Raw genomic sequence first — 22,833 nt, forward strand, 5'->3', positions numbered from 1 at the left:
AAAAGCAAATTTCACTCTATTCCTGCAGAAAAACTTGCTTGATCAGAACTACTTTTTAAAATGTTTTCTAGTCAAGTGAAACTCCTCTCTGCTAGCCATGAATTTGTGTTTCTTACTGTTGCAGTCTAGCTAAGATGCAAGTGTAGTCCCCAAATTTTAGTTTTCCCCAAATTTCAGTTGGTGATGTACTTAAATATTGGCTTTCTTGTTTACTGATAAAGCTTTCTCTGTACCAAGCAGAATGTGCAGCAGAGCCTATTTCAGGTTGAAACCCATCATATATTGGAGAATGTACTAGTACAAGAAGTTCCAAGGTAATTGGAACCTCAAACTTTCCAAGAAACACACAATCGGATTCATTTATACCAGTGGTGAGCAACCTGCAACCCACCAGGGTAAGCTGATTGCGGGCCGCAAGACATTTTGCAGATGTTGACCATCCGCAGGCACAGTCCCCCACAGCTCATAGTGGCCGCGGTTCGCCATTCCCAGCCAATGGGAGCTGCAGGAAGCGGCACCGGCCCACCACTTCCCGCAGCGCCTATTGGCCGACAATGGTGAACCGCGGTCACTATGAGCTGTGAGAGGCTATTCCTGCGGACGGTCAATGTCCGCAAAATATGTCTCGGCCTGCAGTCAGCTTACCCTGATGGCTGTATGCGGGCCACAGGTTGCCCTCCGCTGCTTTAGACATCATGAACAAATGTCATGGTGCCCAGGCTAACTGTACCTCTATGCCCTCCTGGCCCCTTCAAATGCCACCTTCCCTTTTAGGTCTCAGTCTTCTTGCAGTTGCCTCTCCTGGGATGGAATGATACAATTCTCAGACCAGGTATTGGGTTGCAGCCCCCTGCATATCAACCTAGATTGCCTCAACAGGATCTGACTTATGTCCAGTACCTGCAAGTCTATTCCTTCCTCCAGCAATAACAGTGGTAAGCAGTGACAACAGCATCCTTAAAACAAAGTATTATTTATTTAGAACAAAAGCATTTAAGATAAAAACAGTTCTTAAAACAGACATCTGATTTACCAGATAACTAACCACCTTCCACATGGTTATCCTGTGGAATGGTCTAAGTTTCCTGTAGACCCCTTCCCTCCCCCAAGATCGCTACAGTCTTGTTGGCATAGTCTTTCCCATAACTCATAAAACCATTTCTCCCCCCATGTATCAGGGAGAGCCCCATTTAAAAGCTAAGTCTTTTTTTTCTTGAATTTCCCAGCCTGGCAAAAGATCCTTGTAGATGGCTTTGCCAATTGTCTTTCAAGTGTGTGCTGGGATTTTCTTATCTGGCGCCATTGTCTTTCTGTTGGTTCATCCTACTTATTAAGCTAGTACAATTCATTCATATAGGAAACTTTTATAACAAAATACCCAATAACTTGCCCTCAGTGACCAAGTCACATACAGTGTTCATAACATCATTATATTACTGTATTCTTAAATTACATAGTAATTCCATGTCCTTCACATACACTTTCCTTCTTCATTTGTCACATTTTGTAATTCTTAGTTTTGTAACAATGTAAGCACACAAATTTAAACAAAACTAAAATGAAAAAATACATTAAAATATGTATAATAAAATTTCAAAATGAAGTCCTTAAAAATCAGAACATTCTGTTCTTACAAAGTTTTTAAAAAACATTTCATTGAAATTAACATGTTCTCATGGGACATTTCAGTTTTGACTAAATGACTTTCTCTGATTTAAAAAAAAAAAGTTCTGTTAACATTTTTGACTAGTTGTGGCACAGGTAAACTAACTTTTATAATTAACTACCTGGATTCCTGAATTATGTGAGAGGGTGATTGTTGAAAAGAGTTTTTCATAACTGGCTCCTGATTAAATTAATAAAATATATTCTCTGTAAGGTATAAGACTTGGATTTTTCACATAAATATGTATTGAACTATTACGATAGTGTAAGGAAAAAAATAAGCAATGTGTATATAGGGTTGCAGAAAAAAATGCATGTATTGGAAGAATAGTATATGACAGGCATGGCCTTTGATGCTGTCCTCAGAACTGTTAGCTCTGCCTCTTCAACACCTGCCTCCACATTGAGATATTGCTTGGAAGTCTTGTGTTGTGGAGTACCCATAGACACAAAAACTCAAAGGAGGTATTACTTGTACAATAACTGGAATTTTCGCAGATGTTTTGCCCCGTGTCCCCTGTCATTGTACCTTACGGCTGTGCTCTGTCTTCTGTCCTTTTCCTCCCTCTGCTGCAGAGCCTTCTTGGGTTTTGTAGTTGAGAAGGAACTGGAGTGGCGGCTGTTCCATCCTTCCCTATATACTCTTTCACTGGAATACGAGGATTTATAGATCACAGGTGTGGATCATAGATGTTGCTGACTTAAAAGCTCCAATCAGGAGCACACAGGCATGAACGCATCCTGTGGTGGAGCACCCATAGGGACAAAACTTTTCAAAGAGCTGTAGTTACTGTACAAGTTAGCTCTTCATTCACTTTAGCTACATAGTGCATTGTCTAAAGTGCACATAAATTATTGTATGTATTTGAGATATTCCTGAAAAATTACTGGTGTAGTAGCTCAGACAAAAGATAAAATTTCAACACCTTTAGCTCAATTAATCTCCCTTTTCCTCCTCCTCCTCCTGTTTTTTTTAGTATTTATTCCTTAGAACAGATCAAATCTGGATTCTAATTTGAATATATTACAGTAGAGATTATTGTAGGGGTAAACTTTCCAAATTAATTAGAATATGTATGTACAAATTTAACATAAGCTTGCATTTTCATCTTTAATGATATTCACTATTTCATCTTTCAAAAACATCTTAATTGGCACTATTTTGGAATAGTGATAAAGGTCAATCATGGAGACCCAGTTTTAATTGTAGCCTGGAAATGGTGAGGAATGACTTGTAAACACTGTGGCAAACTAATATAAGAGTATTATTTCCTTTACTTTTGTTCTAGATAATGTCATATCTTTTCAGTTTTAATGGAAGAGGGGTCATTCAGCCCCATTTTAAAATTAGAAACTCCTTCATTTTGAAGTCAAATGTTAGCCCCATAAAAGCCTAAACTCTTTTGAAGTCAGCTTTTTTTCTGTGTTTTATGAAAAGCAGAACACTTGTGTACCCTTTGTAACCAAAAGGAAACTTATGTTTCAGATGTTGAGGCTTAAACTTCTAAAATAGTTTCAAATTTGGTCTAGAGCAGGGGTTCCCAAAGTTGGTTTGTGGCTTGTTCAGGGTAAGCCCCTGGTGGGGTCTTGCAGCCCCCAATGGCCGCGGTTCGCCGTTCCCAGCCAATGGGAGGTGCGGGAAGCGGTGGCCCAGCCTGCGCCACTTTCCGCAGCTCCCATTGGCTGGGGGCGGCCGTACCTGTGGATGCTCAGGTAAACAAAGTGTCTCATGGCCCACAGGGGCTTATCCTGAACAAGCTGTGAACTAACTTTGGGAACTCCTGGTTAGAGTGATAAAGTATTCATAATTTGAGACCACTAAAATATATTTCACTTGCAGCTTTTTGTCAGCTATTGAGAAGTTTTCTCGCCACCCCTCCGCCACCCAAACAGGTCTGTTTGATTTCATGGGAAACATGATTTTAAATTAATGAAGGCTATGAGACACAATAGTTGAAAGCATAAAGGTTTCTACACATGCTGGTTAAGTATTCTGTTGTATTGAAATAAGACTTTTTTTAAAAGGAGATGTTCATCCTAGCTAAGTAGCATATTTCAAATTCTAGTATGAGACAATTTAATTAGAATAGAGTAAGCAGTCAGTCTTGCCTGGAGCCTGTTGTGTACCTGCCAATCTCTGCTCGTAGCAAAATGAATTTGCATAATATCACAGTTTTGTTTATGCTGGAAAGAAAAGCATTAGAGAAACAAAAAGTATGTTACTTTTGCATCTTTAGCTACTGAACAAAATTATGAAGCATTATTAATTTTATATATATGACTATTGATGTCTTTTTTTTATATGTAACATTTTGCCAGCAAGTAACCAGTTAAAAAGAGGATCCTGATGTCCTGCAGTGGTCCAAGAGTGAGAGTACCAACCGCAGGGCAGACTATTAAGAACCAGGGCACAAACCCCAAATTGGTTGATTCTGTATTTAGATTTCACCAGCCAGTTGTCAAGTGTTCACTCGTCAAGCACTGTAACAGCTTTAAAATGGAGTCAGACAGTCCCCTGGGGTACTCTGATCTGTCTCACCACCCAAGTAAGCCTGATTTTGTGATAGATGGTCCCTTACACCAAGGATCACAGCAATATTCAGGTTACTCCCAGTCCCAAAGGACCAGTTACTTACCCCAGTCAATTGCACTTCAGATCTCACACCAATGACCAGGCTTGTAGACAATTCCATGTAACTATCTAAAGATTTATTATATAGGGAAAGGAAACAAGTATTATTTACAAGGTTAAAGTAGGTAAGCATATATATACACTTGAGTTCCAAACTTCAGTTTCAAAAAGTAATAGAAGCTTCTATAATAAACAAGCTCTATATGTTCTTTAGGGCTAACCCAGACTAAGCACTGGGGTCTAGTGCTTATGGCTAGTAATTCTTGCCCCCAGAGTCCAAGCAGCATAAAGATACAGTTCCTTTTTGTTGGGGGAATTTTATTCCCCCCCCCCCCCCACACACACCCTTCCGCTCTAAACTGCAGACTCAGCTGATGGGAGGAATTTACTTGCATGACTCATTTTCATGGGCAGGGGAGAGTAAACAGACTTTTGTCCTTTTTAATGTTCCACACTAGTCTATCTGGTATTGATGGGCCTTCTGTGATGGGCAGGGACGTAACATTTTCTGTTGTAAATCAGCATTTCACACTAATGCCTCTCACCTGTCTGGTGATTTATACAGTTACAGAGAACCACAATGCAAATACTCAAATATTATCTTACAGTATGAGATACAGATGTTATAAATGAGATTAATGCATGCAGCAATTTACAAGCATTCCATAAAGTCTAAAGACATTCTTATAATTCTAATATCTATTTTAACAATACTAACACACAGCTATGTATTTGGAGTGTAGACATGGGGACCTTTGTGTGAGCTGGAACCTGGTCTGTCAGCATTGCACCTGAGTTAATTAGTCCCTCTGTACTAAGAACTAGGTCAGCACTGGATGACTGCAGGTCACATCAAGAGGGAATGTGCTAGCAAGGATCAGAGAAGAAACCAGGTGAAGCCATGCTAGCTAGCCAAACATACACAGAAAAACCATTCAGACCTTTTAAAAGAGATGTCCGTCTTACTTCCATTTATTATGAGCCACTGTGGCAGGGCCATTGCACAGAATTATTGAACTATTAATTTCAACTTTTTAAATGACTACATAAGAACGACCATACTGGGTCAGACCAAAGGTCCATCTAGCCCAGTATCCTGTCTTCTAACAGTGGCCAATGCCAGGTGCCCCAGAGGGAGTGAACAGAACAGGTAATCAAATTATCCATCCCTTTATGCCCATTCACAGCTTCTGGCAAACAGAGGCTAAGGACACCGTCCCTGCCCATCCTGGCTAATAGCCGTTAATAGGCCTATCCTCCTTGAACATATCTAGTTCTTTTGTGAACCCTTTTATAGTCTTGGCCTTCACAACATGCTGTGGCAAGGAGTTTCATGTGTTGGCCTTGTGTTGTGTGAAAAAAATACTTCATTTTGTTTGTTTTAAACCCACTGCCTATTAATTTCATTTGGTGACCCCTAGTTATTGTGTTATGAGAAGGAGTAAATAACACTTCCTTATTTACTTTCTCCACGCCAGTCATGATTTTATAGACCTCTATCATATCCCCCCCAGTCATCTCTTCCAAGCTGAAAAGTCCCAGTCTTATTAATCTCTCCTCGGACGGAAGCAGTTTCATGCCCCTAATCATTTTTGTTGCCCTTTTCTGAATTCCAGTATATATTTTTTGAGATGGGGTGACCACATCTGCACACAGTATTCAAGATGTGGGCGTACTGTGGTTTTATATAGAGGCAAGATGATATTTTCTGTCTTTTATTATCTATCCCTTTCTTAACGATTCCCAACATTTTGACTGCTGCTGCACATTGAATGGATGTTTTCAGAGAACTAGCCACAATGACTCCGAGATTTCTCTTGAGTGGTAACAGCTAATTTAGACCCCATCGTGTTATATGTATAGTTGGGATTATATTTTCCAATGTGCATTACTTTGAATTTATCAATATTGAATTTCATCTGCCATTTTGTTGCCCACTCACCTAGTTTTGTGAGATTCTTTTGTAGCTCTTTGCAGTCTGTCTGGGACTTAACTATCTTGAGTACTTTTGTATCATCTGCAAATCACTGTTTACTCCTTTTTCCAGATCATTTATGAATAAGGTGAATAGGACTGGTCTCAGTACTGATTTCTAGAGAGTTACCACTGTTTACCCCTCTCCGTTCTGAAAACTGACCATTTATTCCTACCTTTTGTTTCCTATCTTTTAACCAGTTACCAATTCATGAGAGTACCTTCCCTTTTATCCCATGACAGCTTACTTTACTTAAGAGCCTCTGGTGAGGGACCTTGTCAAAGGCTTTCTGAAAATCTAAGTACATTGTATCACTGGATCCCCCTTGTCCTCATGTGTGTTGACCCCCTCAAAGAATGCTAGTAAATAGGTGAGGCACAATTTCCCTTTATAAAAACCATGTTGACTCTTCCCCAACAAAGTATGTTCATCTATGTGTCTGACAATTCTGTTTCTATAACTTCAGCCAATTTGCCCAGCACTGAAGTCAGGCTTACTGGCCTGTAATTGCTGGGATCGCCTCTAGAGTCCTTTTAAAAAATTGGCATCTCATTATCTGTCCTCCACTTCTGAAAGGTTGCCGACCCCTGGGCTAGATCATCGGGCTCAATGGGTAGTGATCAATGGTTCCATGTCTAGTTGGCAGCCGGTATCAAGCGGAGTGCCTCAAGGGTTGGTCCTGGGGCCGGTTTTGTTCAATATCTTCATTAATGATCTTGAGGATGGCGTGGACTGCACTCTCAGCAAGTTTGCAGACGACCCTAAACTGGGAAGAGTGCTAGATATGCTGGAGGGTAGGGATAGGATACAGAGGGACCTAGACAAATTCGAGGATTGGGCCAAAAGAAACCTGATGAGGTTCAATAGGGACAAGTGCAGAGTCCTGCACTTAGGACGGAAGAATCCCATTCACTGTTACAGACTAGGGACCGAATGGCTAGGAAGCAGTTCTGCAGAAAAGGACCTAGGGGTTACAGTGGTTGGAAAGTTGGATATGAGTCAACAGTGTGCCCTGTTGTTGCCAAGAAGGCTAACGGCATTTTGGGCTGTATAAGTAGGGGCATTGCCAGCAGAGCGAAGGACGTGATCATTCCCCTCTATTTGACATTGGTGAGGCCTCATCTGGAGTACTGTGTCCAGTTTTGGGCCCCGCACTACAAAAAGGATGTGGAAAAAATGCAAAGAGTCCAGCGGAGGGCAAGAAAAATGATTAGGGGGCTGGAGCACATGACTTATGAGGAGAGGCTGAGGGAACTGTGATTGTTTAGTCTGCAGAAGAGAAGAATGAGGGGGGATTTGATTGCTGCTTTCAACTACCTGAAAGAGGGTTCCAAAGAGGATGGATCTAAACTGTTCTCAGTGGTAGCAGATGACAGAACAAGGAGTAATGGTCTCAAGTTGCAGTGAGGGAGGTTTAGGTTGGATATTAGGACAAACTTTTTCACTAGGAGAGTGGTGAAGCACTGGAATGGGTTACCTAGGGAGGTGGTGGAATCTCCTTCCTTAGAGGTATTTAAGGTCAGGCTTGACAAAGCCCTGGCTGGGATGATTTAGTTGGTACTACTTTGAGCTGGGGGTTGGACTAGATGACCTCCTGAGGTCCCTTCCAACCCTAATATTCTATGATTTATGTGCTCCTCTGCACCTGTCAGCCTTCCCCCAGCCCTTAGTTTAAAAACTGCTCTACAACTTTTTTAATTTTAAGTGCCAGCAATCTGGTTCCATTTTGGTTTAGGTGGAGCCCATCCTTCCTGTATAGGCTCCCCTGTTCCTAAACGTTTCCCCAGTTCCTAATAAATCTAAACTCCTCCTCCCTACACCATTGTCACATCCACACATTGAGACCCTGCAGTTCTGCCTGTCTGGCCCTGCACATGGAAGTGGAAGCATTTCAGAGAATGCTACCATGGAGGTCCTGGACTTCAGGTTCTTACCTAGCAGCCTAAATTTGGCCTCCAGGACCTCTCTTCTATTCTTCTCTATGTCATTGGCACCTACATGTACCACGACGACCGGCTCCTCAACAGCATTACACAGAAGTCTATCTAGATGTCTCGAGAGAATCTGCAACCTTTGCACCAGGAAGGCAAGTAACCATGCGGTTCTCCTGGTCATCGCAAATCCAGCTATCTATGTTTCTAATGATAGAATCCCCCATAACTATTACCTGTCTTCCTAATCATTGCAGTTTATATTTATACAATAGGTAACTAACAATTAGGGCTGTTAAGCGATTAAAAAAATTAATCGTGATTAATCATGTGATTAATTGTACTGTTAATAATAGAATACTATTTAAATATTTTTGGATGTTTTCTACATTTTCAAATGTATTGATTTAAATTACAACACAGAGTACAAAGTGTACTGTGCTCACTTTATATTTATTTTTTATTACAAATATTTGCACTTTAAAAAACAAAAGAAATAGTATTTTTCAGTTCACATAATAGAAGCACTGTAGTGCAATCTCTTTATCATGGAAGTTGAGCTTAAAAATGTGGAATTAGGTACAAAAAAATAACTGCACTCAAAAAAAAAAAAAAAAAGTAAAACTTTAGAGCCTACAAATCTGCTCAGTCCTACTTCTTGTTCAGCTAATTGCTGAAACAAGTTTGTTTACAATTGCAGAAGATAATGCTGCCCTCTTCTTGCTTACAGCGTCACCTGAAAGTGAGAACGGGTGTTCACATGGCACTGTTGTAGTCAGCGTCACAAGATATTTACGTGCCAGATGTGCTGAAGATTCATATGTTCCTTTATGCTTCAACCAACATTCCAGACATCATGCATCCATGCTGATGACAGGTTCTGCTTGATAACGATCCAGACTGACACATGCTCATTTTCATCATCTGAGTCAGATGCCACCAGCAGAAGGTTGATTTTCTTTTTGGTGGTTCAGATTCTGTAGTTTCCACATCAGAGTGTTCAACATTTTAAGAATGTTGAAAGCATGCTCCTCGCCTCATCCCTCTCAGATTTTGGAAGGCACTTCAGATTCTTAAACCTTAGGTTGAGTGCTGTAGCTATCTTTAGAAATCTCACATTGATACCTTCTTTGTGTTATGTCAAATCTGCAGTGGAAGTGTTCTTAAAATGAACAACATGCTGGGTCATCATCCGAGACTGCTATAACATGAAATATATGGCAGAATGCAGGTAAAACAGAGCAGGAATCATACAGTTCTCCCACAAGGAGTTCAGTCACTAAGTAATTAATGCATTTTTTTTTTTAATGAGCATCATCAGCATGGAAGCATGTCCTCTGGAATGGTGGCCGAAGCATGAAGGGGCATACAAATGTTTAGCGTACCTGGCACGTAAATACCTTGCAGTGCCAGGTACAATAGTGCCATGTGAATGTCGGTTCTCACTTTCAGGTGATATTGTAAATAAGAGGGCAGCATTATCTCCTTAAATGTAAACAAATTTGTTTGTTTTAGCGATTGGCTGAACAAGAAGTAGGACTGAGTGGACTTGTAGGCTCTAAAGTTTTACTTTGTTCTGTTTTTGAGTGCAGTTTGGTAAGCAAAAAAAATCTACATTTGTAAGTTACACTTTCACACTAAAGAGATCACACTACAGTACTTCTATGAGATGAATTGAAATACTATTTCTTTTGTTTATAATTTTTACAATGCAAATATTTGTAATAAAAATAATATAAAGGGAGCACTTTGTATTCTGTGTTGTAATTTATATCAATATATTTAAAAATGTAGAAAACCCCCCCAAAATATGTAATAAATTTCAACTGGTATTCTACTGTTTGATAGTGCAATTAAAACTGTGATTAATCGCGATTAATTTTTTGAGTTAAGTGCACAAGTTAACCGCCCTACTAATAATCTCAAGCTAATTTCAGTTTGGGGCAGCAGTACTTGAAATTTCTCAAGGAATGTTTAATAGTTTAACTATTTCTTATATCCGTATGTTTTTTTTCCTTTTATGTAGTGTAGTGTAAGTTTTTTGTTGCAGGTTCGTTGAAGAAAATAATATGAATATCTTGTCCGAAGCTTTGAGTGGGATGAGTTTTAATCTTTCCATTCAGAAAGTATTTATCCTTAATTTGAATGCAAATATTTGTAGATTTAGTAATTGTCTACAAGATTTGCATGCAAGTTTTCTCTACTCCAGTTTCTGTACTTGATTTAATTTATTTTTCTTTCTGCCTCAGCCTTCTTTTTTGGTATTTCCAGAGATGCTCCATTCAAATAAACCACTGTGTATAAAAAGTTGAAATACCATACACTTACCTAATTTTGTAATTTGATGTGCCAAGTGCATACACATTTTTAGTTAAGTCCAACAGGAAAATAAATTCAACCAAACCAAAAATTATGAGCCAAAACGTATTGTAAATTACCATTACCCTAAACCTGGGTTTTTAAAAATTTGTTACTGAAACGTTAACTATCACAAAAAAAAGTCTCTGCTGCTTGGAATGCATATCAGCTGAGCTAAAAATGTATTTGTCACTTTATGCATATAGGTCACTTTTTAAAAACAGTGTATTGTTTATAATCTGTTGAGCACTTTAAGGAAAAATTCTGTAGAATTTAATAAAAATACAAAAGATAGGTTTCTCTAGAAATTAGTCTTGAAAACCAATATAATTATAGAGATAACATCCTTTCTATAGAATCTTTCTATCAATATGTTGAATTCAATGTTGGGTGACCAGATGTCCCAATTTTATAGGGACAGTCCCGATATTTGGGGCTTTTTTTTATATGTGCTCCTATTACCCCCCACCCCCTCTCCCGATTTTTCGCAATTGTTATCTGGTCATCCTAATTCAATGGCATCCTAATCCAATGGCAGCCATACTGCAGTTAGTTTAATATTCCATGAAGTATATGTTTTCATTCTTTTTTTATTTTTTACCAAAAAACTATAGCACAAGAATGTAAAGATTTCAAAATTAGGTGCTCAAGTTAGAAAATGCCAGAATTAAGATTTCCAGTCAGGCCTCAGTTCAGACCTCTATGCATCGTGATAGAATTTTGCTGCCTATTGCATAAGAGGTAGTCTGTGACAGAGCCGGGGTAGACCCAGCTTTCCTGGTTTCTAGTCCAATAACTTAACTATAGATGAATATTCTTGCTATCCTTACAACCCTCTGACTAATTTGCTATCCATCTAGTCCCCTAAATGAAGCAGGAATCCTATTCTTAAAAAAAGTACAGTATATGAATATGTAATTAGACTGCATCATAACACATACACCTAAGGGGGCCTAATTCAGGTTGTAGCGGCAGCTTAAATTATGGCATTTTCTAACTTTGCATGCTTGACTTTGCAAGCTTACCATTCTTTTAATGTAATGTTTTTATATCACTTCCTACGTTTTTTTAAGTAAACTGAAAAAACAAATCCCACCATAATACATGGATCATTAGCAGGTTTGAACCTAAAAGCTTTAGATCTCCGACACAGATCATTGTCACCTGAGCAAAAGGCATCATTACTATATAGAGGATAATAGCCTCCTTCTGCTATATGAAGCAGTCCCTGGAGAGGGATGTTGAGTGACACAACACATACTTCAACAGTGACTTACACAACTAGTTGCAGAAGAACATTGGCAGTCAGAATTCCTAGGTTCTTTTCCTGACTTCTCTGGAGGGAGGTTTTGAGTCAGGCAGCAAGACGCTTCCTGTTTTTCCTTTTATTTCTGAGTAGACTTGCAGTACTACCTAAGGTCTCAATCCATTTACTGAGCATAGTATTTGTTTGCTATGAACAGTCCCCTTGAAGGTGGTGGAACTGGAAGTACCCAAAGTAGTGTTTTCACTTTTTGCAAATTAGGACCCAACATTGTATCCCTGGCCTCCATTTAAAATACTGTTGCCCTTAGCTAGATAATTTCCAAGAAAGACTCATTTCTCTTTTTTTAGAGCTGGTTGAAAAATGCGGATGTATGTATATGAGTGAAACTTGAATGTTTTTAATGATTTTTTACCCCAAATTTCAAAATCAAGATATCATTGAAATTTCAAAATCTGAACAATTTCAACCTGGTTCTATAATTGATTTAAATGGTTAAGGAAAAATTCCATCAACATTTTTCCTGTTTCTGACATTCAAAATTCATAGAATTTTTGACCAGATTTATTTTCTGAAAAATAGTAGCTCTTTTAATCTTTACATGAAGTGTGTGAACATGCCTTTTATTGCACTGTAAGCAGAACAAGATGTCTCACACTGGATCTTTGCCAGTCCTGGTTGTGTTGTTTTTAAAAATGTTATCTGTTTCTGGTAGAGCCTTACCAGTCTCCTGGTATTACACTTGCATACTTCAGGTCAGTGTCATTGCCTCAGTTGATTTAGCTATAAATGGTTAGGCTATTTTCAAAGGTTACAGCAACTGCTGAATTTTCCACAGGAAGAACACATTAATCAATATGACACTCTCCTTCTTTCTCGTGAAGTGGCTGGTGTAGGAGAGAAAGAACAGAAATTGAAACTATGGCTTCTACAAAGATCAGAGCGAAGTAGTGCCATAAGCCTGACCCACAGTTCTGTTTGTTTAATGTGTCTGGAAGGGTGAAATTAAATCGAGAGGAGTATATTTTGTTGTGATAAATTTGTCTTATTTAATCTGAATTAAAATTTTGTAAGCAGAGCTGTATACTCAAACAAAATACCTTTTGTAAGATATTTTAGAGAGAAGTATTATGTATTCTTGGTTGGTCTGTGCCACTCAGGTTATCCTTTTTTTCGTTTAGTCCCTGTTAGAACATGCTAGCAAAAATTAAGTCTCTTTGATTTTCTCTGGAGAAGATAGAGATCTATTTAAAGTCTATCCTGCTTGTAGGTTCTTTTGGTATAACAAAGCTTTCAAGATCTGTCAAAATGCATTTCTACTTTTTTTCCTTCACTAGATTGTCACTGGAGGGTCAATTAAAGCTCATTCAGCCAAAGCAGTGGCAACAAATGGTAGTCACCCTCAGGTCAGCTCTGCCTCTTGAGATTTGCAAGACACCCGCTAAGAGTTTATGGCATATTTTGTGCAACATTACACTTCCCATACATTGCACTAGTTTTTGTAGATTTACTTTCCTACACAAGTAGTAAAACTCTCCACTTTTATCCCAGACACTTAGTGTAGCTATAGAATATATTAATTAGGTTGCTTATTTACTTGTTTATACATATACAATAGACTTGAAATCTGCTAATTGTGAACACAGCCAGTTTGTGATTGTGTTCCTACCACTGTTAATCATATTCTTTTTTCCCTGTTCCCTCAATTGTTTGTTTTCCCACTGGTTGCCACACATCCTAAACTAGCTCTTCAGGGTAAGAGACTATCCACCCATGTGTGATTTGGTCCTTTGGCAGCTATTGTAATACAAATAATAATTTTAATTCCGTAGGTGATTGATAGTCTGCTAGAGCTAGTGTATTGCGTTAGTTCCTTTACTTAAGGAGAGCTAGTTGGTCGTTTGACAATTCAAATATTCATTTATGCTTAGATGATTTTGTCTTTTATTTTAGCTGTGAGGAGTTGAGGTGATAAATTAATATGAACACCTTAGGTAGAAACTGAAATTCTAAAGGAAGCAAAAATGAAATTAGTCATGTATTAAATCTGCATGTGAGGAAATTCTCCTTAATTATAGTACCACAGAACCCATACCATCAAACTGTCTCAGTCTGCTACTTTCTTCATTACTTTCTGGTAGTGAGGTGAATCACTCCCACCATAGATAAGTAGATAAATTGACAGAATTCTATTTTTTTACATAATTTTGATGGAAAATGTCAATATTTATTTTTTAAGCATTTCTTCAATTTTTATCTACTTAAATTTTTACAGTTATGAGAAAATATGGGGAGAACAGACAATGGGGTGGGGGTCAAACACTGACAGTAGACTGAGATTTTAAAAGTTTTATGTATCAGAGGGGTAGCCGTGTTAGTCTGGATCTGTAAGCTTTTATAACAGTTAAAGTGACAATTGTCAACATCACATATCAAAATATACCAAATAAATAGTTGTAAATCCAAACTGTAAGTTCTCAAGCAGCATTTTTCTTTATCTGTAAATTTCAATTATCTATGCCAGGGGTTCTCAAACTTCATTGCACTGCGACCCCCTTCTGGCAACAAAAATTACTACATGATCCCAAGAAGGGGGACTAAAGACTCAGCCCCACCACTCCAGGTGTGGACACCGAAGCCAAAGGGCTTCATCTCCAGGTGTGGCCTGTAACATGTGCTCTGCCACCCAGGGCTGAAGCTGAAGCCTGGGCAGTGGGACTCGGGTTATGCCCTGGGCCCCAGCCAATCTGAACACCAGCCCTAGTGATCCCTTTAAAATGGGATTGCAACCTGTTTTGGGGTCCCAGCCCACAGTTTTGAGAACCGCTGATCTATGGAAATCAATTTTAAATGGTTAGTGTGCATGCAGTGAAATTGACATTTACCAATAAAAATCTAGTCCTTCAAAGACTGAGTCTGCAGCCACCTAGGCAGTCTGCGTGGTTGCAGAGAAGATGACATATGTCTATTGCTGCAAAAACTTGGTTATCTCAATTGATCCTGATTTAAGCATCTTACATTCCCCATCTCTTTCATGGTATGCAGTGAGAGAAGGGAATAAGGGAAATTGAGCAGGAAGAAGGAACAGAGAAACCGATGGGAAGAAATTATGTCCCTTGTTTCATAGCTCAGTGTTTCACATGGTCTTTCGCTGAAGTATTAGGAGGTTGTTTCTTGTTGTGGTGTTCTGACACTCCTTTCCCTGTAGCTTTCATGTCTATTCTCAGAATACTACAATACCTCCGTCTAAGAATACTCAGCCATTTCTGGGCGAGCAAGGTTTCATATCATTTTAATCTCCTAAAGGAGTGGAAGTCCTAGAACTGTAATCTCCATTATAGCATCTTAGAACAGTGGTATAACCTTACTGATAAGTGCTGACAGCCAAATTATTATATGTAAAACGGTAGCCTCCCATTAAAAAAAAAAAAAAACTGTTTCAAAATGCTATTCACAGGTAGGCACAATCACCTCTACAGTTGAGAGCACAAATCTTTGCAGGTTTGTACGTAAAGCTATACAAATTCAAAGTACAGAGTTAAGTATTAATATGCTAGTGGGAGGCATATTTGAAAGAGCAGCCTTAGATTGAAGACTTAAAAAAAGTGTTAAATGTCCTTTTGTAGATAAGCAGCAGACATTTTAAAAGTATTTTAACATCCAAGTCATGTGGCGTGTTATGTTAACATCTGAGACTTGTGGTGTTGCAACTTATGGTCTGAGTGCTTCAGGACTCCCCTTTTACTGAAAAGCTTGGTTTCTTTCCCACTGATTGATCACTCATGTAGATTTCAGTATGATTGATCTTTTCTTCTTCTGTTTTTCTTTGCACACTTAATGAGTTAGAAGTACTACTGAAACAAGATTACTGAGTTTGCTTGTGAATCTGGACCACAGATTGTATAGTTACATTGTACAGCTACAGAGCTACTGGAGCTAGTCATATCATTACCATGTTACCTTAATTCATATTTCTTATCAATTGGTCACATTTTGCAGACTTCTTGAAGAGACCACTAGAAAACTATGTGAAAAAGTTAAAAGTACCAGTTTATGTGATTCGAATGGAGCAACGTTCTGGATTGATCAGAGCCAGGTTGAAGGGGGCTGCTGCTTCCAAAGGCCAAGTCATCACCTTCTTAGATGCTCATTGTGAATGTACAGTAGGATGGCTTGAACCTCTGTTGGCACGAATCAAAGTTGACAGGTAATTATTAATTTGTTAATGTTGTACTTTTTTTAAAGGTTGAGGAACACTTTTTTACTGCAGATTTAACTTAGTTTCAGCTGAACATATTGTTAACCTACTTTAAAGTAGTGGATTAATTTTGTAATTTCCCAGAATTTCACAAATGTGTGATTAAAACTAGTGTTCACATGAAATGCTGATACAGGGGAGCTTTTAAAAAGCAAAACTTGCTGTTTAAATTTAAACTTACATTGAAATATTTTGTCTGCACATGTCCTGACTTAGCCTTGGTCTGCAACTTATGTCAGTAGGACTGCATCACTTGTGTTTGGAAATGCACACACCTGAGCGACGCAATTATACTGACCGAACTCCCGGTGTTATATAACTCTCCCATCAGTGTAGGTAGTGTCTTCACTAAGCAATGCAGTGTCACAGCTGCACCACTGCAGCACTGTAAGTGTAGACAAGCCCTGAGTTAAATATCACCCATTCTAGTGAAACATAATAAAACCTGAGAGCAATGTGCTGGAGCTCCTTCACCTACAGCCTGGCCCACCTACTCACCCATCTGGAAGAACAGTCTATGGGGAAGTTCTAAAAGATCATTCTGGTCACAACCTACAAAAAACATCAGTGAGGAGAGCTCAATTTTTTTTCATCATCATTTAGTTATTTATTTTATTTTCGAAATTGGTGTAGGTACCTAGGAGCAAGATGTTGGTAGTGGGCTTTGCCTAGCTGACATTCATTAACTACTAATTGTCAGTTTCTGCTTGGCGTATGCAAAATAAAGGAGCTGTTGAAGTGTTACATGTTAGGGTTGCGGTCCCCTGGTATAATTGCAGGGGGAAGCTTTTAATGTTCTTGTTCACACAATAGAGTTTACTCTAATCATTGCTGAAAACAATTTAGTTTGAGAACTAAAGTTGTAAGCACAATTCACTATTACACTTCTGTATGTTATGACAGCTCTCCTATCAAAACTCAACATTTTTAATGGTAATTAAAATGTTGAAGTTATACTTCATAGTTCTGGAGGTATAGTTTGGAATTGCGAGGTGGGCCAGGTTTTTAATAAAAATGTTAGCCTTAAAAGAATATACATATTAAAGGGATAGTAAGAAAAGATTAGCATTGTCTTGATTCAGATCTGGTACTATTTCATAATATAGAAAAATTAAAAAAGAATCTCTTTTGATCTGGGTTTAGTTTGCTAATCTAGACTAGTTACCAAACGTAGCATAATCTTTCGAATCATCCGGCGTCATCTTCTTGTTCGTTAATATCTTTTTTCAAAACAACTAACAATTCCACATAGCAAATATAGCAGGGAAATCTAAAATTACCTAATACATATATTCACCATAAAGAAACATCAGAGCCTTGAACGCATGATAAACCAACTGGTTTCAAAAATTTAGTTCCACTATTTGGGGTTCTCATGATGGTTTCTTGTGTATATATAAAGGCTATATTTAAGTTATTAATCACCTGTGAATGAGTACTATGCTGTAAAATAAGACAAGAACAACTGACTATAAACTGGCCATGAACAAATCCAGGGTGAAAATTAAAAGGCTTTTAACAGTCAGTGAGGTAAGGCTCTGGAACAGCCTCTCAATAAAAGTTGTGGGGGCAAACAACTTAATTAGTTTTAAGAGAGGTGGGCAAACTTAGGAGTGCAGTTGTATGATGGGGTTGCTTGGAATGCTAGGGGACAGGGCTCAACAGCCCTGCAGCTCTCTTCCGGTTTGTGTCTTAAGTTCCTAAGGCTCATGTGTCAGGATTTCAGCTGGCCACTGACAGGTCAGGAAGGGATTTTTTTCCCCATTCCAATGTATTCTGGGAGGTTTTTATCTCCTTCTGAAGCACGAGGATGTCTATGGCTGGAAATGGGACAGTAACCATAGTTGGGGGCCTCTGAGCATTCTCTCTGTCAGGTGCTTGGCTGGTTGGTTTTTGCTCATGTCCTTAGTGCAGGGGTCGGCAACCTTTCAGAAGTGGTGTACTGAGTTTTCATTTATTCACTCTAATTTAAGGTTTTGCATGCCAGTAATACATTTTAATGTTTTTAGAAGGTCCCTTTCTACAAGTCTATAATATATAACTAAACTGTTATTGTATATAAAATAAATAAGGTTTTAAAAATGTCTAAGAAGCATAATTTAAAGTTGAATTAAAATGCAGAGCCCCCCAGACCGCTGGCCAGGACCCTGGGCAGTGTGAGTGCCACTGAAAACCAGCTCGCGTGCCGCCTTTGGCACACATGCCATAGGTTGCCTACCCCTGAGTTAGACTCTAAGGCAGGGGTAGGCAACCTATGGCACGCGTGCCCAAATCAGCACATGAGCTGATTTTCAGTGGCACTCACACTGCCCGGGGTCCTGGCCAGTGGTCTGGGGGGCTCTGCATTTTAATTTAATTTTAAATGACGTTTCTTAAACATTTTAAAAACTTTATTTACTTTACATACAACAATAGTTTAGTTATATATGATTTATTCATAAAAAGATCTTCTAAAAACTTTAAAATGTGTTACTGGCACGTGAAACCTTAAATCAGAGTGAATAAATGAAGACTCAGCACAGTACTTCTGAAAGGCTGCCGACCCCTGTTCTAACTGATTACCATATGAGAGGTTGGGAAGGAGTTTTCCCTCAGATCAGATTTGCAGAGACCCTGGGGTTTTTTGTCTTCCTCTGCAGTATGTGTGTGCGGGCCACTTGCCAGGATAATCAGGATATCTCACTTAATCATTTCCTTGCCATTGTGGAGGCATTGGGCACTGTCGCACCTCCGTCCCTTCTGTTTTCTGCCTGTGTCACATAATAGTCTAGTATGTTGTGCATTATAATACTTTGATCTCATTTCCATTGTTGGGTTTAGTGTGTGAGTGCTGTGTTTTGTTGGTGGCCTGTGATATACAGGAGTTCAGACTAGATCAGTCACGGGCAACTTGCGGCCCACGGGTCGCATGCGGCCCGTGAGGGTGATCTGGCGAGCCACCAGACAGTTTTACATTTGCACGGCCGCCTGCAGCTCCCAGTGGCTGTAGTTCACCGTTTCTTGGCCAATGGCAGCTGGGGGAAGCGGTGCAGGCTGCAGGGACGTGCTTGCTGGCACTTCCCGCAGCTCCCATTGGCCGGGAATGGTGAACCACAGCCACTGGGAGCTGCAGGCAGCCATGCAAATGTAAACAAACTGGCGTACTGCCAGCAGATTACCCTGATGGGGCCACAGGTTGCCCACCATTGCACTAGATTATCTAGTGGTCCGTCTGGCCTAAATAGTGTTGCAGGTTCTGCAAGTTGCACCTTTTGAATCATATCTTGATATGTGACTTTCCAAGAAAGGGGATGTGGCCACAGAGTTATCAAAAAGCATTTCCAAGAATGTTAAGCTGATTACTATCTCAGAATTCACCTTCTAAAGAATAGGACAAAGGACACGTGGCTTCTTCCTGTTGGAGATCTCTACATGACATCAGTAGGGGAGGGGATAGCTCAGTGGTTTGAGCATTGGCCTGCTAAACCCAGGGTTGTGAGTTCAATCCTTGAGAGGGCCACTTAGGGATCTGGGGAAAAAATCAGTACTTGGTCCTGCTAGTGAAGGCAGGGGGCTGGACTCGATGACCTTTCAAGGTCCCTTCCAGTTCTAGGAGATTGTTATATCTCCAATTATTATTATTTATTATTAAACAGAGTTGCTTCATTACATCCATTTGTCAATGTTATCTGAGTATTCCCCCCCAGAGCAAAGACCAAATTTTACTTCAAAACATGTAAGATACCTTGAGCATACATCTAGGGACCGAAAATTCTTCTTATCCTGGGTCACTGTGTGGCATTGGAAAGTCATTATCACTTTATGCTTCAGTTTTCTTATGTGCAAGATGAAGATAATTACTCCTTATTGATTACTCCAGGAGTGTTTAGAGGAATGATTTAGGTAATGTTTGTATAGTTCTTTGAAGACGTAAAGCACTGTTAAGTAATGTAGTAGTACAAATAAAAATTAAGCCATTACCAAAAACAGGACAAATGTGCACTCTCCCTGGTAGGCAAATACCATTACAAATGGAATGGTAAACACTCTTTTAATTTAGTAAAATGCCTATGCCTCCTGACAGCTAAAGGCTTCATGTTTACTGTAAGTTTAAAGGGATGCTTGTTCTCTACAGTAGGTAAGAGACAAAAGACACAGCTATTGGTCACTTTTTCTAACAAGTTTTGTCACTTCTCTCTTTAGGAGAACAGTAGTGTGTCCTATCATTGATGTAATCAGTGATGACACCTTTGAATATATGGCAGGCTCTGATATGACCTATGGCGGATTCAACTGGAAGTTGAATTTCCGCTGGTACCCTGTTCCTCAGAGAGAAATGGATCGAAGGAAAGGTGATCGGACCCTTCCTGTCAGGTAAGGGGAATTGATTGTATTAGTTTAATTATCAGATACCTAAAATGGTTCATTATTATTTTGTGGTCTCCTTTCCAGATTAGTTTTTACATACAGTAGAACCTCAGAGTTAGGGACACCTCAGGAATGGAGGTTGTTCGTATCTCTGAACAAAACACCAGATTCCAGAGGCAGCTAGGCAGCTTCCTTGTAGGACAGCTTCTTTCCCTGGCCCAGGCAAGCTTGTGTCCCCCTCCCGTCTGGAGTTAGAGGGGGCATGAAAGCAGCATGTCCCCCTCCTGGCAGCGGCAGTGAAAACAGCACCCACAGCCTACAGGAAAGCAGCGCAGACTCCAGTGCTGCATCTGCTCTGGCTGCCTTGGGCTGGCAGCAGCGGCTGATAGCTTTGCCTGTGAATCTCAGCATCTTCACTTCCTAGCTGTAAGTGGGTGCCCCAGGCATGGGGATGAGGGTGGAGGTAGGGGTGGGGGTTGGAACAGGCAGCCCAGATGTGCCCGCCTTTAAGAAGCAATACAGGCACTACAGTATTTGCTGCTTCTTTTTATTATTATTATTTATTATTTATTTTTTGTCTCTGCTGCTGCCTGATTGGTTACTTCCAGTTTCATATGGTGTCTGGTTGACCAGTCAGTCCATAACTCTGGTGTTCGCGTCTTTGAGGTTATACTGTACCAATAATTAGCGAGGTATGATTTATCAACAGTTTGGCATGCTTCTCAGCCTTCTGGCTAAGAGAGGTGAAAACATTATCTAGTATGAAGACTGTATTGTGATGAGATCTTACCGCTAAATATGTTTTTAGATTAAACTAATAGTGAAGGAAAAAACAAATTTCTTAACTTTATTTTAAAATATACGTAATGATTTATCAGTTTAATTACCGGAGAGCTTAAACGAACACATGAGATTCCCACATACTTCACGAATAATGTAAAATTTTTATTGATGTTTGCCTTTTTCTTATCTCTTTTATTCTAGGAGAGGAAACGTTTGATTCAGTGATGTGACAGTTATACATTGATTTTATTTGTAATGAGATCTCTTTTTATTTAGATCGGGGGGGGCTGATTGATTTGAGTCATTTAAATTAAATATGAATACACTCAGATTGTCTGTAGCTCTCACCGTCTTGCCTGTATAATACTTACCCTTGTAGTATCTACTTGTATTTTTACAATCAGTGGCTTCATTTTGAATTAAAACATGTCAGATATTACTAACAATAAATAAGTAGAGGTAGCTGTTATCTTCTGTTCCATTACAAAGATTCAGAAACTTAAGAGCTTCTTTCTAGGGCTTGATATCATTTTAGTAATCTATATAAGTGTTGTGACAGATCTATTTATCTGTTCTGCATGCAATTGCTTGGAAAGTTTATTGCACCTGTACTTAACTGCAGGTGCACAATTGCCATTTGTAAACAAATTAGTTCAAACCATTTCTGAATAAATGAAATTGCTGATAGAAGACCTTTATACATTAAATTGACAGTATTCTTTCATGCTTTTATTTATATTATATATTATATTATATATATATATATAAAAGCATGAAAGAATACTGTCAATTTAATGTAGTCAAAGTACCCTACATACACATGAGATAAGAACACTGATTTTGTGTTCTTAAAATCTAAGTATATTAAGTTTAGGAGATTTTGCAAGTTAGTTAGGAAATAGCTAGCACATTTTTGAGAAACTTTTTAGTAGCTGAAACAGGGGTCGTAATGAAGCTCTATATGTATCCCTGATTACAGTGTTTCTGTGAACAATGTAATATATTGAAAATAAGCATGGCCAACAGTACTTGGACTGTGATGCTTTCTTCTTGAAGAATGGTCTAAAGAAAAGGTTTTTTCAAGAAATGAATGCCTTTTGTAAGGTACCAGCTTTAGAGATGTAAGATTTCTATCTATCCCATGGGCATTAGCAGCCTACCATCTACTTCCTCTGTCCTGACCTATAAAGAGTAGTTTTAGGGAGGAAAAACAGATGTAAGCACTGGACCCGTTAAGTTCCTTTTGCTGAAACTCGCCAACATAGCGCTAATTCAGATATCAGGTGGACAGTTATTGACTAGAACTACCGGTAGATTAAAAATGCTGACTGAGTTCCACAGGCCACTACGCCATTAGTTGGCAACAGCTTTCAGTCGTAGCAAACTGAGAGGTGCTTGAACAGTTGATGTGGATGTGAAAAGCTTTATATCACACTATTAATCACATAGGCTATCTAGTCCTCCAGGAAATGGTTTAGTTACAGTACAGTAAGATACAGGTATGAAATAAAAGTAAGGAAAACAAAAGATTTGACAAAAAGAGGCAAAGGATAAAAAGTAAACTAAGTAAAAAACCCAAAGATGCTTAAATGGTATGGAAAAGATTTGATTTATACATTT

General features: G+C 39.0%; 1 protein-coding gene across 1 annotated transcript in view; it reads left to right on the forward strand.

Annotated features, from left to right (window-relative positions):
- The window catches only part of GALNT1 (polypeptide N-acetylgalactosaminyltransferase 1), a 184,580-nt gene that overhangs the window by 117,659 nt on the left and 44,088 nt on the right, over window positions 1-22,833 (forward strand). The window contains exons 6-7 of the mRNA XM_045005628.1: window positions 15,825-16,032; window positions 20,266-20,436. Coding sequence (XP_044861563.1) covers window positions 15,825-16,032; window positions 20,266-20,436 — 379 coding nt within the window. The remainder of the gene's footprint in view (window positions 1-15,824; window positions 16,033-20,265; window positions 20,437-22,833) is intronic.

Source organism: Mauremys mutica, chromosome 2, assembly GCF_020497125.1.
Source record: "Mauremys mutica isolate MM-2020 ecotype Southern chromosome 2, ASM2049712v1, whole genome shotgun sequence".
Classification (NCBI taxonomy): Eukaryota; Metazoa; Chordata; order Testudines; family Geoemydidae; genus Mauremys; species Mauremys mutica.